This window comes from Sarcophilus harrisii, chromosome 4 (assembly GCF_902635505.1).
Source record: "Sarcophilus harrisii chromosome 4, mSarHar1.11, whole genome shotgun sequence".
Taxonomy (NCBI): Eukaryota; Metazoa; Chordata; class Mammalia; order Dasyuromorphia; family Dasyuridae; genus Sarcophilus; species Sarcophilus harrisii.
The window spans coordinates 321,295,726-321,309,828 of record NC_045429.1 but is presented as its reverse complement, the minus strand read 5'-3'; the positions used below and the strand labels follow the sequence as shown (position 1 = coordinate 321,309,828).

Sequence of the window (14,103 nt, the reverse complement as noted above, 5' to 3'; positions counted from 1 at the left end):
CTCCATCAGCGAAGGTTTCCTTTCCCCAGAGGGACTCTGGAGGTGCATGGACTTGGGGGCTTTTTCTTTTTCTTTTTCTTTTTTTTGTTTTTTTGTTTTTTTGAGGGGCTTTTTCTAGACAAAAGGGAGTTCCCAAGATACATTCTGCCCCCACCCTAGTTCTCTGAAGTGGGGATTGGGGGTAAGGACTCCTTACTATCCTCAATCCTGGAAAATAACTCAATTACACTCAGGAAAGAAATCCGTGGCCACCTACTCTTTATCAGGGCCTGATTCTGCAACAAATTCCTGCTCCGACCCTGTGGCCAGCAGGTCTCTCACAGGCCAGCCCAAATGGAAACATACCACTTCCCCACGCTGGATTTGGAAAGACCCAGCCTTTGTCTTCTTGTATTTTTTGGAGGTGACTTCGGTCCGCAGGCCCCGGGGGGTATTCAGAGCCCTGATATCCAAGTTAGATTTGATTCGCTGGTGGGGAGATATAGGAACACTAAAATGAGGAAGAAACAACCCTTATCCTACCCTAAGTCTTTACTGATAGAGTGACTATTTTTTTTTTTCTCAGTAGTATTTTATTTTTCCAAATACATGGAAGGATATTTTTCAACACTGACCCTTGCAAAACCTTTGGTTCCCACTTTTCCCCTTCTTCCCCCCATCCCCTCCCCTAGATGGCAGGTAGTCCAATATATGTTAAATATGTTAAAGTGTACAACATTTATTTTTGTAAGATTTTGTGTTTCAAATTTTTTCTCCCTTTCTCTCCAAGACAACAAGCAATCTGATATAGGGTAAACATGTACTAATCCTTCAAAACATTTTTTGTGTTTGTCATGTTGTGCAAGAAAAATAAGACCAAAAGGGGGGGAAAAAGGAGAAAGAAAAAGCAAACATATATTTTCCATTCCAAGTCTATTGGAATTGCCTTGGAATTGCTTTGGAATTGCCTGCATTGCTGAGAAGAGCTAGTCAATCATATTTGATCCATCTGGAAAATGCCATCCACATCTAGAGAAAGAACTACAGAGACTGAATGTGGATCAAAACATGGTATTTTCCCCTTTTTAATTATTATTATTGCTTGTTTGCTTGTTTTATTTTTTCTCATGATTTTTTCCCTTTTGATCTAGATTTTTCTTGTAAAAAATGACAAATATGGAAATATGTTTTAAAAAAATTATACATATTTAACCTACATCAGATTGCTTGCTGTTTTGGGGAGGAGGCAGGTAAGGGAAGGAGGAAGGAAATTTTGGAACACAAAGTTTTACAAAAATGAATGTTGAGAACTATATTTACCATAATACTATCTAAATTTATTGGAATTGGAATGATTAACTCATTCTGCAATAAATTCCTGCCCCAACCTTGTGGCCAGCAGGCCTCTCACAGGCTGTTTTGGGAGCTCTCCTTGCACACACAGTGCCCACACATTTATCTTCATCAATAAATACTCCTAATCATTCAAATGAAAATAATAGACTCCAATGTTAATCAGAGATCCCGTACCACTGGAGGAACATGGTACTTTTGGTAGATACCGGAGCCTCTAAGGCAAGAGAAATTGAAGATGAGAATGTCATTCTTTTTTTCCCCCCTGAGGCAATTGGGGTTAAGTGACTTGCCCAGGGTCACACAGCCAGCAAGTGCTAAGTGTCTGAGGTCAAATTTGAACTCAGGTCCTCCTGGCTTCAGGGCTGGTGCTCTCTCCACTGAGCCCCTTAGCTGCCCCTCCGAGGGGATGTCATTCTTTAGAGACTTGCAGTCCTGGATCTCAGATTTCCCATCATTAGACTGAAGGTAGCATGAGCAAGGCTGGCCCTGGGTAAGGGTCTCAGCTGAGAGCCAGTCCTTCAGAGACAGGGGATCAGCTCAAACAGGGACTTTTTCTGGTGCTCCATTTACTGCCCAGGAACTACTTTCTGGAAGTTGTTAGGAAGAAGTGTGTGGATGAAAGTTATGCTCCTCCGCCCAACCCCCCATCTGGCCCTCACTCTGAGCCCCTGGCCCTCTCAGCCCAGACCCCCTCTCAGGTCCCCTTACATAAAAGGCCTCTTCCAGTAGTTCCACGATGTTGGCCGAGTCCTCATGCAACAAGCCCAGGGAGGAGACTGGGAAGTAGCTGTGCAGCTTCTGTTTTGAAAAAAGGAGGAAAAATCCCGATGAGGAAGATGAAGACGATCTGGGGGTCTTAGCTGATGAGAAGGTCCCTATGAATGTATTTTTGAACTCAGAGAGAGGGGCAAATACTGTCTCCGCTGAGGGGGGAGCCCACAAGGGCCCAAAGGCTGGGGGACGAGGCTCTCAGTGCCCAGAAGCACCCACAGAAATACCTCATAGTAGCTGAAGGAGTGGTTGGTGACAGCGAAGATGGGGATGATGTTGTAGTGGGCAAGCACGCGCACGAGGGTGGGCACGGATGGGTAGTCCTGCTGGTTGTACTGGGTGTAGGTGCCCGTGGAGTCCAGGTGGCACTCCTCGCTGTTGCGCTTCATGATCCCTGCCAGCACGTTGACGCCGTCTGCCTCGTAGTGGAAGGCCGACTCTGTGGAGAACACCAGCAGGTGGGTGCTGTCTTTCCTCCAGCCAATCTCCTTCTGGGCAGGGCAAAGAGAAGCGAACCTACTGAGCGGCGAGGGAAGCCGGCCACGCTCGCAGCCTGGTGCAAGAAGGTCCCTGTGTCTCCCGGGGGTGGGGAACGGCCGTCATCCAGCCCAAGCCTGGTATGCCTGCAGTGTGAGAGGCAGGAGAAGCCCAGATACCCGGCTAGCTAGCGGACGCTGCAGATGCAGCAGTTAGGAAGCCTGGAGTCCAAACTCAGTCTCGGGTACTTTGGAGCCCTATCTAGGTCACCTAACTGCTGAGCCAGGAGGCCCAGGGGCTCCCTCGGAGCAAGAGACACCTGAGCTCTGGAGCTGGGGCCCCCTCGCAGAGAGGGGGTGCAATGCTGGGGCTCACCGTGCACACGGCTGTCTGCAAGATGGCATCAAAGCCGCCCTCAGGGGCGTCCAGGTTGCCCGAGATTCGTTCCCTCTGCAGCTTGTGCCGGAACTCCTCCAAATCTTTTGTTAGGCTGATCACGTTCTTGAAGGAGAAGGGTGGGTCACTGTTGGGCCAGGGTTCCTTCAGCCTGGGGTGGGGAGGACAGAGACATCAGGGCGGAGAGGGTGCCAGATCTCTACATCTCCTCCCTGCCCTGTAAAGGAACCCCTCCTTCCACTCCCCAAAACGCTCCTTATTTATAATTATTATTTTTCCTGAGGCAATTGGGGTTAAGTGACCTGCCCAGGATCACACTGCTAGGAAATATTAAGTGTCTGAGGTCACATTTGAACTCAAATCCTCCTGACTGCTCCATTTACTGCACCACCCAGCTGCCCCATCCCTTATTTCTTTCTGCAATAGGATATGTGGGAACTGGAGAGCAGGATACCTGCCCCTATGCTTTTCCTTGTCCAGCACAGCAATAGGGCCTCCTCATTCATCCTGTCTCTAACTATTAGGGGGCAACTGAGGCTTTGTCTCAAGATCAGTTCTCCCCAAGGACACTTCTATAGGGTGGGACAGGTTTTACCCCATGCTGGGGACTGCCTGAGAGGACACCTGTTGGCCCCCTGAGGGAGGGAGCCCCTCCTTTACCCCAATCCTGGGCGGCCACCCCAAAGCATCCCCCACTGGCAGACCCAGAACACCTCCGGGATTGATCTGACGGGGAAGGGAAGGGCAGGATGGGGTGGGTGCACCTGCCCAGGGACCTTCTATTCCAGGGATCAGCGATGGAGGTGAGTAGTTCTCTCCCAATCTTACCTGAATTTGTACCAAGGGTAGAAGTCTTAAGGTGAGCTCACTTACTTGTCCGGCCTCATGTCTGTCTGTGGGACACTGACTTTATCCACAAATTTCCCAAAGCCAATAGTGTAGTCGCTTGTGAGCTGGCTCAAGACCCGGGCTGAGGATACAGGACAGTGAGAGGGGACAGGGACAGAACCACTTTGCCATCTCCTGCAGGACAATGGGCCAGGGCTAAAGAGTCAGGATGCTGCAAACCTCCACCTTGGGCACCAAGGGACCTCAGGGGCCCCCATGGACTGGCAGAGGGAGAAAAGCCGGGAGGACTGAGTCTCCCCGGGGCACATGTGCCTAGTACCGCCTGTATTTCCTTAGCTGGGGAAGGTAACAGCTGGACGCTTTGCCCGTGGCCTGGCCCAAGAGGGGACGCCTGCCCTGCGCTTGCTTCCAGGTGCCCCGACCTACCTAAGTTGCGTCCCATCTGCTTGAGGTTAGCCAGATCGTCAGACATGGAATAGGAGAAGTCCATGAGGATGTACAGGTCCACGGGGCTTTCCAGGGGTTCAAACACTTGGAACTCGAAGCTTTTCTCCTCACCGGGCCTGAGGCGCACGTGCATGGCTTGGGGGGACACCTGGCTCTTCTTCAGGGTGGTGTCGATCTCGGTGTACTGCCAAGGAGAGCAGAAGGTACGTGAGTGTGTGTGTGAATGCACAGGATCCACAGGGAGAGGCAGACGTGGGCCGAGCACCCCTCCTGGCCGCCCGTCGCCTGCCATTGCACTCGGCGTCCCCCTCACTTTGGTGGCTTCCTTCTCCACACCCGGTGCAAAGCAACCCCCTCCTTTCCCATGGATGGACAATCGCTCTTCATCCCTCTGTGGCCCCTGTGGGAAGCTGCCCCAGAGGATGTCACAGCTCGGGAGAGAAGGTCACAGAGGAAGGGCTGAAAAGGACCTGGAAGGTCAGGCAGAGAGGAGGAGACTAGGTTTCCAGATAGATGAGGTGCCTTGGCCTTGACCAGGGGCCATAAGGAGCAGAGCTGAGCTCAAACTGAGGTTCCTTCACTCTAGCTCCAGTGTTCTTTTCTAATCCATTTTACAGAAGGCGGAACTGAGGTCCAGAGGAAGGAAAATGACTTGTCCAAAATCATCTAATAAAATCATCTGACAGTAACAGAGCATGGGACTAGCCCTAAAGTCTCTTTACTCTTTAGGCCAGTGCTTCCTCCACTTGATTAGGTTTCTTCATCATCTCACTTAAGTCTTTTTTAAAATTTTTTTTATTATAACTTTTTATTACAAAACATATGCATGGGTAATTTTTCAGCATTGACCCTTGCAAAATCTTCCATTCCAAATTTTTCCCTCCTTCCCTCCACCCTCTCCCCCAGATGGCAGGTAGTCCAATACATGTTAAATATGTGAAAATATATGTTAAATCCAATATATGTATAAAGATTTATACTCACTTAAGTCTTATGCAAAAAAAAAAAAAAAAAAACTGGGAAAAAAGGCATTATTATGACTTCCATTTTATATATATGGAAACTGAAATCAAAAGGTTAAATGCCCTGTCACAACAGGTAGGCAATATTTAAGGCAGAATTTAAACTCGGGTCTTTAGACTGTGACATTCTTATCCACTGGGCTGCCTGGTTGCCTCTAAGGATGACTTCTTATTTCTAGTGCATGACTTCCCTTTCACAACCATGCTGACCCCTCATCCCCAGATCTCACCTCTGTGATATGGAAGCTGCTTTCCTTGAACACCACACTCCCGGCCTCACAGCCCATGGCCAGCAGTTCCTCTCTAGTGTTACAGCGACGGTCCTTGAATGTCTAGAGGAAAAATGGATAGGATAGTCTCAGTGCCTCTTGCATCCTCCATCCATACTTCTCCATCTATACACCTGGTCTTGGCTTTCAGATGATAACCTCCCTAGGAGTTGTAGCTAGGGCTTTGTACCCAGGCCACCTGACACTGGAGCAAGGAAACATATATCCCACATTACAGTCTTTTTTATTGAAGCTTTTTATTTTCAAAACATATGCAAGGATAATTTTTCACCACTGACCCTTGCAAAAACTTGTGTTCCAATTTCCCCCCCCTTCCCCTCACTTTCTTTCCTAGATGGAAATATATATTAAACATGGCAAAAACATCATATTTCAGTCTTTTGCCAACTCTGAGCCCAGAACCCTCTCATATGAAGCATAATTATCTTTTCTCTTCCAGTCTTAGGCTATTATATTATCTGGAGTATATACTATTGCATCCCTTTTCTTTTCTGGGGCTTGAGGCCCAGTGCTGAGGAACATGCATACCGGGGGCCTCTTCTCCTGTAGGATCTTGTTTGCTAGAACTGGAAAATGAATAGATGACCATCAACTGGGAAATGGCTGAAGAAGTTGTGATATATGAAAGTAACAAATATTATTGTTCTATTAAAAAATGATGAGCAAGCTGATTTTAGAAAGGCCTGGAAAGATTTACATGAATTAATGCTGAGCAAAATAAGCAAAACCAAGAGATTTTTGTACACAGCAACAGCAAGATTGTGAGATGATCAGCTATGACAGTCTTGCTTCCTTCCAGCGGTTCAGTGATCCAAGGCAATCCTAATAAACTTTGGATGGAAAACATCATCCACATCCAGAGAGAGAACTATGGAGACTGAATGTAAATCAACACATGATATATTCACTTTTTTTTCTTTTTCTTATGTTTTTTTTCCCTCTAGTGGTTATTCCCTTTTTTCTTTCCCAACATGATTTCATAAGGAAGCATGTTTTTTAAAAAAAACTGTACATGTATGTAATGTACATGTATAATAAAAAATTGTTGTTTTTAATGTGAGGGAAAAAAAGGTAGTAAAGAAGACTACAGGAGAAATCTCCTTAGCAAAAAAGATCCTTTAAATTATGGCTCTGATCACTCCCTCCCTTTACACAATGTATTGCAAACATATAGTTTTTCCTTGTTCTGGATTCTATCCTGGGCACCAGAGTCTTGTAGAGGGCAGGAGAAGTGTGGATCTGGCCACAGGTTTGTAGGAAGAAATGTGAGGGAAAGCTGGAGTCCTGCCACAGGTTTGCGTGGGAAGGTACATCTATCCCTGCAGACCTCCTGCCAGGAAGGACCAGGTAGGCAGGGACAAGGGGTAGCTGGATTCTCACCTCATCAGTGCAGTAGGCACAGTCCTTGTCTATACGGATGCACTCGGTACAGCTCTTCACCAAAGCCTTCTTGCAACGATTAGCTAGATGAGGAATAGGAATCAAAAGCAGGGATGAAGACAGGCCTGGGAGAAGGGACTAATTATTGTACAAATGATCTACCTCTTCTCCCTCCTCTGAATGCCTATAGAACTTTGCTAATTCCTCTCTTATGGCACTTACCACATTTACTCATCTCTTATTTTTATTTATATATTTTCTAAATTACATATATACATATGTATATATATATACACAAATATAGAAGATATTTATTTATCTTCTAAATTAGACTTTAAACTTCCTGAAGGGACGGCCTTTGTCTTATTCATCTTTGTACTTTCACTGACAGACTGTATACAGGGCGTGCCTGGTGGGTAGGTGGAAGAATGAGTGAATTAAAGTGGCGTGGGAGGCCAGCTGATCAGACGCTGGGTGACCCCAGAAATGCTTAAGGGGAAAGTGTCCAAGCAGGATCCTCTGACTTACCTGTGTTCCCTTGGAGGCCGATGCACAGAACTGCCCAGAAGAGCAGCCCAGCCCATGCCCCTGGCCAGGGCATCCTCTTCCTCCTGAAACAATCAGAGTGTTCATGCTGTTAGCTGAAGTCATGAGCACCACATGACACACAGTACCATTCCCTGAGATCTCCTGAAGAAGACCCTCTGCTCAGATAGTCTCCTTCCTAGCAGGTCACAGCCTTGCAGAACTTTGACTCCCATGCCCAGCTGGGTTTACATGTGGGCTCCTACAGAGTCACAGTGTGACCCGGGAGAGGGAAGGGCTGGGACCTCTGGGGAAGGGCACAAGCTCCACCAGTGGGCTCTAGGCTTGGACTTTCTGCTCTTCAATAGGAGGGGCAGTTCCAAGAGGGTTTTGCTCAAGGATTTCCCAATGTGATATAAGGACCAAGGTGGGGAGGTAAAAGAGAGAGGGTCAGTCTGGTCATGGGCTAGCCCAATAGGATGAAACCTAGTGTTTGCTTCAAGCCTTTGTGCCAGTCCCAAAGTGGAGAGTAGAATCCCAACAAGACATTGGAGAGAGAAAGGGATTCTTCAGAGAACAGAGTCGGATAGAGATGGAGAGAGACAGAGACAGAGACAGAGAGAGAGACAGGGAGACAAAGAGACAGAGACAGAGACAGAGAGAGAGACAGGGAGACAAAGAGACAGAGATGGAGAGACACAGAGAAAGGGAAACAGAGAGGTAGAGAAAGACAGGGAGACAAAGAGATAGAGATGGAGAGAGACAAAGAAAGACAGGGAAACAGCGAGATAGAAATAGAGACAGAGAGACAGAGATGGAGAGAGACAGAGAAAGACAGGGAAGCAGGGACAGAGAGACAGACAAAGACAGACAGGGAGACAGAGAGAGATAGAAATAGAGACAGAGACAGGGAGATAGGGACAGAGATGAAGGGAGGCAGAAAAAGACAGGGAGACAGAGGGAGATAGAGATAGAGACAGAGACAGAGATGGAGAGAGGCAAAGAAAGACAGGGAGACAAAGACATAGAAGAGAGAGACAGAAAGACACACACACACAGAGACACTCGGAAAGAAGGAAGACAGAAAGAGACAGACAGAGATGGAAAGAGATAGCAAAATACAGGCAGACAAAAAGAGAGAAAGAGACAGACAAATGGAGAGAGACAGAGTAAGACAGGGAGACAAAGTGATAGATAGAAGAGAGAGACAGAGACACCCAGAGACAAAAAGAAGCACATTCTTTCCTCCAATGGGAACACCAGCTCTGTTACCCAGTGATATCCCCACTTTGGGCTACTCTCTTATGGTAACTCTTACTCTTCTGCCTTGAAGATTTACCTTTAAACAACCAGGAAACCACTATTTCTTATTTATTTGTTTAAAAGAACATAGGAGATTCTTTGTAAAAGTTGGGGATTATGAGTATGAAACAATACTACATATACATTTAGAGCCAACTGATGTTGATTTTCCTAATCTGCTTCCCTTTCATTTCCTTTTTATTCTTTGCTATGAGTAATGGCTTGATGGAGAGTGGGAGGAGGAGGGAGATGTATTTCCAAATTAAATTGGTGGAAAAACAAAAGACATCAAGGGAAAATTTTTTTTAATTTGAAAAAAGAAAAAAAAAATGAGAGAAACAAATTAGGGAAGCCCAGTATAGTGGAGGTCAATGGGGGGAAAAGTATCTTTGAGATTATTTTACAATATAAACCGACCTGGGCAAGCTCCACGTAGGCCAGTACAGTTGAAAGAAATTAAAAAAAAAATCAGAGTACCCTACCATATTTTCCTAGAACCCTTCTTTCCATCTCTTTCTTGAGGACAGGTTTCTAAGTAAAGTCAGGTTATAGTCCCTGCTGTGTCTCTATAAAAAGCATGAGATGAATAGGGTTTGGTATCCAAGATACCAAGACAGGGTGGGGTATCACTCCTACTGCCACATCTACTGTCTTGTCCACCACAGGACAGTTGGCTGTGCTGCTGTAACCCATCTCCCTCTAATGTTTTTGCCTTGAATGAAAGAATTCCTGGTTCCAGCTCTAATCTGTGGGATAGGGATTCTGCAAATATAAGATTAAGGACTGCAAGAGATCAGAGATTATCTGGTTCCGCCTCTTCATAATAGTAATAGCAGCAATTTATATTGTCCTTTCAAGTTAGAAAAGCTCTTTAGGGGCAGCTGGGTGGCGCAGTGGCTAGAGCACTAGCCCTGAAGTCAGGAGGACCCGAGTTCAAATTTGTCTCAGACCATTTTCTGTCAGTGTGACCCTGGGCAAGTCACTTAACCCCAATTACCTCAGCCAAAAAAAAAAAAGCTTTAAATTGTTGATAAGCAATTTGCTTAAATATTTGTTGTTCAGTCATGTCCAGCTTCTCCCAACCCCATTTAGGATTTTCTTGGCAAAGATACTGGAGTGGTTCACCATTTCCTTTTCCAGATCATTTTACAGATATGAGGAAACTTAGACAAACAGGGCAAAAGTGACTTGCACAGGGTCATACAGTTAGTGTCTGAGGCGAGAGGTGAACTCATGAAGTTTTCCTGACTCCAGGTCTGTCATTCTATTCATAGTGCTTTAAATAGATTATTCCATTTCAGAAAGAAGGGGACCAAGTCTTAGAAGTGACTTACTTTCCCCAGGTCACCTAAGCTGAGAGCAGCATAGTAAAGATGCTTAATTCAGCGAGAGAATTCTAAATTCTGTAGCCTGGGCCAGGGGTGAGTAGTGTGTGTGTGGCTGAAGATTCAGGAAAGAGGGATTCAGTTTCTTGAAAGGGCTTGGGTCTAATGGGAGTGGTCCCTTCAACTCCTGCCAGTTCCTAGGTTCCAAAGGGCATGGAGGCTGCAATGACTATATTAATATTATATCCAATCTGGAGAGAGAGGGAGCTCTACAAGGCCAGAGATCAGGAAAGGGAAATAAGGCTTTGCCCAAAGGTGCCTAAAGGTGCCTAAGGGAGCAAATAACAGTGGGATGGGTAGTCCCAGAGCTAGTCAGGGTGTGGACTCCAAGGCGAAATGACTTCCTAGCAGCCAAGATTAGGGCCACACCCATACCCACCCTTACTTATACTGAAATAAGGCAGACACATACCTACAGGCAGTATTACTCAAGAATCCCAGTATGTCAGTGTTAGAAGGGACCTTAGAACTCATTTAATTAAATTTCTTTAACAACAACAATAATAATAACTAACATTGATATGGTTCTTTAAAGTGAGCAAAGAATTTCATATTTTGTGTAAACTTCTTATTGTATAGATAGACTCTCAAAAGGATAAAATAGTTTGCCCAAAAGGGAGGAGATGGGAAGGAAGGGAAAACATTTGGAACATAAGGTTTTACAGGTTTGAAAAATATCTTTGCATGTATTTTGAAAAATAAAAAGCTATTATTATTTTAAAAAATAGTTTGCCCAATGTCACCCAGCTAGTCAGTCCCAGAGACAGGACTTCTGACACCAAGGGTAGTTTTTACCAATGTGCCATAAATCTTCACAATAAACTCCTTACAAAAGTCTACTGCCCTTTACAATCTACAAAGCTCTTTCATGGGCACTATCTCATTTGACACTCATAACAAATCCTGTGAGGTAAGCAAGGGCTTAAATACCCATTTTTCAGATGCAACCCTTGTGAGAGATAGTTTTTTTCCCCTGATATGGAGGAGCTAGGTATATTCATATTATGATTCAGTTTTTTTCAGTTCTGTACTACTTTTCATGATAACATTTGAGATTTTCTTGCAAAGATACTGGAGTGGTTCGCTATTTCCTCCTCCAGTTTGGAGGTAAACAGGATTAAGTGACGTGCCCAGGATCACTCCTGTGCCATCTACTGTGCCATTTAGCTATATTTTAGGGGTCTTTTAAAAAGCTCTAAACAGAACAGAGCCTAGATGAGAACCCTGTTTCTTCTCACTTTCACATATATAGAACATGGAAATACAACCATATGCAACATACAAACATGTCTATGGCATATGGCTCTACCAGAGAGAGTAACAATTGAAGTTCTATAGGTGGTCAAGTTTGCCAAGTGCTTCTCACACGGAACTGCAGTAGGAGGTCCTCTGGGCATTCTTAGTCCCATTTTACAGATAAGGGAACTGAGGCTCAGAGAGGTTAACTACTGGCTCACAATAAGTGTCAAAAGTGAGATTTGAACCCTGATTCATGTCTAGCACTCTATGCCTTCTCTGTGGTGGGGGAGCTTCCTTCAGCATATGTGTTCTAACACATGCTGGCTCTGTCTGTATAGGTATTAAGGGATGAAGTCCCTGAGGTTAGGAAGGGTACTTAGAGGTAGGCCCCTTGAAGGTATCATCTGCTCCTTCCCTTATTTCCTAATCTCCCTCCCCATTCAGAGATGTTCTGCAGAACCTCTGAGAGGGGCTGGCTCTTAGCTGAAACTCAAGAGGATTGTCTGGGTCTCCATCTTCAGCCCCCTAGAACTTCTTCTCTAGCTCTGGGACCCCGTAGCTAAGGTGCTCTTATCCATGTGCCCTCAGGAAATGGAGTTTAGCAATAGCAGCAACAACATATGACTTTCCTCCATCTTCCATTGCAGAGGTTCTTCATGGATCCTTTCATTCCCTCATCCCAGCTTCATTCTATCCCGTGTTCATGGGCTGAGGTTAGGAACTTCCTCAAGTCAATCTAACTCCTCCCCCCATACTACTCCCTAAATCCCAGAAGAGGACCCGGTCATCACTTTCCAGCCTTGCCTAGAGGAATAACTACAGCTAGACAGAGCAGATATGAAGCTGGAGGAAGAGAAGAGGATCTTCCCCTACCCCCACTCCAGGGGGCTGGTGAGGGGGCTCCCCATCATGTGGGTGCACCCACATAACCCACCACCGCATCCTCTTCAGTGTGGAAGGGCTTTTAGAGAAGGCGGAAGGTTCCTGGAGTGTGTGGGGAGATAGAGGGACTGGGTGGGTAGGGGCGTTAATCTTGGAAAGCTTTTCGAGGTAGTGAGTCTGGAACAGATTTTGAAAGAAGAGGAGGAGGTCTGGCAGAGGGGAGAAAGGGGGTCACTTGGTCAGAGCGGGAGCTTCCTCCAACCACGGGCACTTCTTTGGGCTTGTCCCATGTACAGCCAGTAGGGCTGGGCAGCTCTACCCTGTTCCTTGGTAAAGAACCCCATGGGCAGCCGACTCAGAGTCCCTAGCCCTAGGCAGCTTCTTCGGTGACTAAGTCCCTCAATGCTTCCTTCCAGGTGAGCCAACTTTCCCTGCCTTCTCACCCCACAAAAAGAAGGCATAAAGTGCTAGACTTGAGTCGGGTCAAATCTCACTTTTGACACTTATTGTAAACCAGTAGTTAACCTCTCTGAGCCTCAGTTCCCCTATCTGTAAAATGGGACTAAGAATGCCCAGAGGACCTCCTACTGCAGTTCCGTGTGAGAAGCGCTGGGCAAACTTGAACTTCAGTTGTTGTTCTCTCTGGTAGAACCAAGGAGCAGGGGCCGTGCCCCTTCCCTCCTAGTTCCCGCCACCCCTTCCCCTTTGAGCGCCCAGCCCCCTGGGATGCCCAGCTCAATTCAATACCAGAAGCCCTCCGCCGCTCCCTCATTATCTGCTGGGGACAGCCATTACTCCACTGGCAGGACCAGCCACAAGGTGCCGGGGCCACTGAGCACAGGGCGTTGGCAAATGCCAACCTTTCAGGAAGGAGATGAGGAACAAAAGACCCCCGTCAGGGATCTCGGGAGCAGAAGAGCGGTTGGAGAGCTGCTTTACTCCCCTTTGGGGGGGGGGGTAGGGTGGCAATTAACAGAGTGGGCGGCTAGTTAAGTCCACCCACCCACCTTGCGTCCGTGCCTGGACTCCCAGGCAAAGTTCCTGCAGGAACTTTCAGCAGGCACCCGCCGCCAAGCCCCGTTGCCCCCAGCCTCCCGGGTGCCTCTTCCCACCCCAACGCCCTTTCTCCCTCCCCGCCCCAGTGTCCGGCCCCTAGGAGAAGGGGGGCAGCAGTTGGCAGACCCCACATACCTTTCCCGGGGTCTGGTCCCTTTTGCTTCTGATGATCTTCCCCCCTTTCCTGGCTAGTGGGAGCCGCTCTCCTGCGTGTGAGTAAGTGTGCGTGTGTGTGCTAAAGAGCAAGAGCGCCCGACACTGTCAGAGAGGGAGGGAGGGAGGGAGGAAAGAAAGCAGGAAAGGAGCAGAGAGACATCGGGCGGGCAGAGGAGAGGCAGCTTTATCCGGCCCAGGTACGAGGGCGCTGGTGAGTCACCCGGCGCGCATTCCTGTGCGATGCTCACCTGTTCAGGCAAGAGTGGAGCTCGGCAGTCTGCGCTAGGCTGACCCCCCTCCCCTGCAGGAAAAGGGTTGGTGTTGCAGCAGGGCATCACCCCACCCTGTGGGCACTGGGAGGGAAGGCGGTGGGAGCGGGGCTGTGCAGAGGGGCGGGGGAGTGCTCCCTACTCAGGGGGAGGAGGAGGAGGAGAGAACAGAGGAGGAGGAGTCAGCCTTCTCTCTCTCCCATCCTCTCCCCCGGCTTGCGGGACTCACCCAGCAGAGACTTCCTTGTTAAACTTCTGGGCCCTCAGCTCAGGTACCTGGGCTGTTCTGACTTGCTGCCAGCTTTTTGTTTCTCTTGCTGCT

General features: G+C 47.3%; 1 protein-coding gene across 5 annotated transcripts in view; it reads right to left on the bottom strand.

The window, feature by feature from the left end:
* The window catches only part of ITGB4 (integrin subunit beta 4), a 43,526-nt gene extending 29,623 nt beyond the window's left edge, over window positions 1-13,903 (bottom strand). For 3 of the 5 annotated variants that reach the window (XM_031965819.1, XM_023502537.2, XM_031965821.1), the window contains exons 1-10: window positions 13,492-13,902; window positions 7,496-7,578; window positions 6,968-7,050; window positions 5,528-5,629; window positions 4,255-4,459; window positions 3,853-3,949; window positions 2,959-3,130; window positions 2,334-2,597; window positions 2,044-2,133; window positions 346-468 (exon numbers count right to left, since the gene is read on the bottom strand). In XM_031965819.1, coding sequence (XP_031821679.1) covers window positions 346-468; window positions 2,044-2,133; window positions 2,334-2,597; window positions 2,959-3,130; window positions 3,853-3,949; window positions 4,255-4,459; window positions 5,528-5,629; window positions 6,968-7,050; window positions 7,496-7,568 — 1,209 coding nt within the window. In that variant the 5' untranslated portion in view covers window positions 7,569-7,578; window positions 13,492-13,902. Of the gene's footprint in view, window positions 1-345; window positions 469-2,043; window positions 2,134-2,333; window positions 2,598-2,958; window positions 3,131-3,852; window positions 3,950-4,254; window positions 4,460-5,527; window positions 5,630-6,967; window positions 7,051-7,495; window positions 7,579-13,491 lie in introns of all 5 variants that reach the window. The other 2 variants (XM_031965820.1, XM_031965822.1) reach the window with 2 other exon arrangements.
* Window positions 13,904-14,103: the final 200 nt, after the last annotated feature.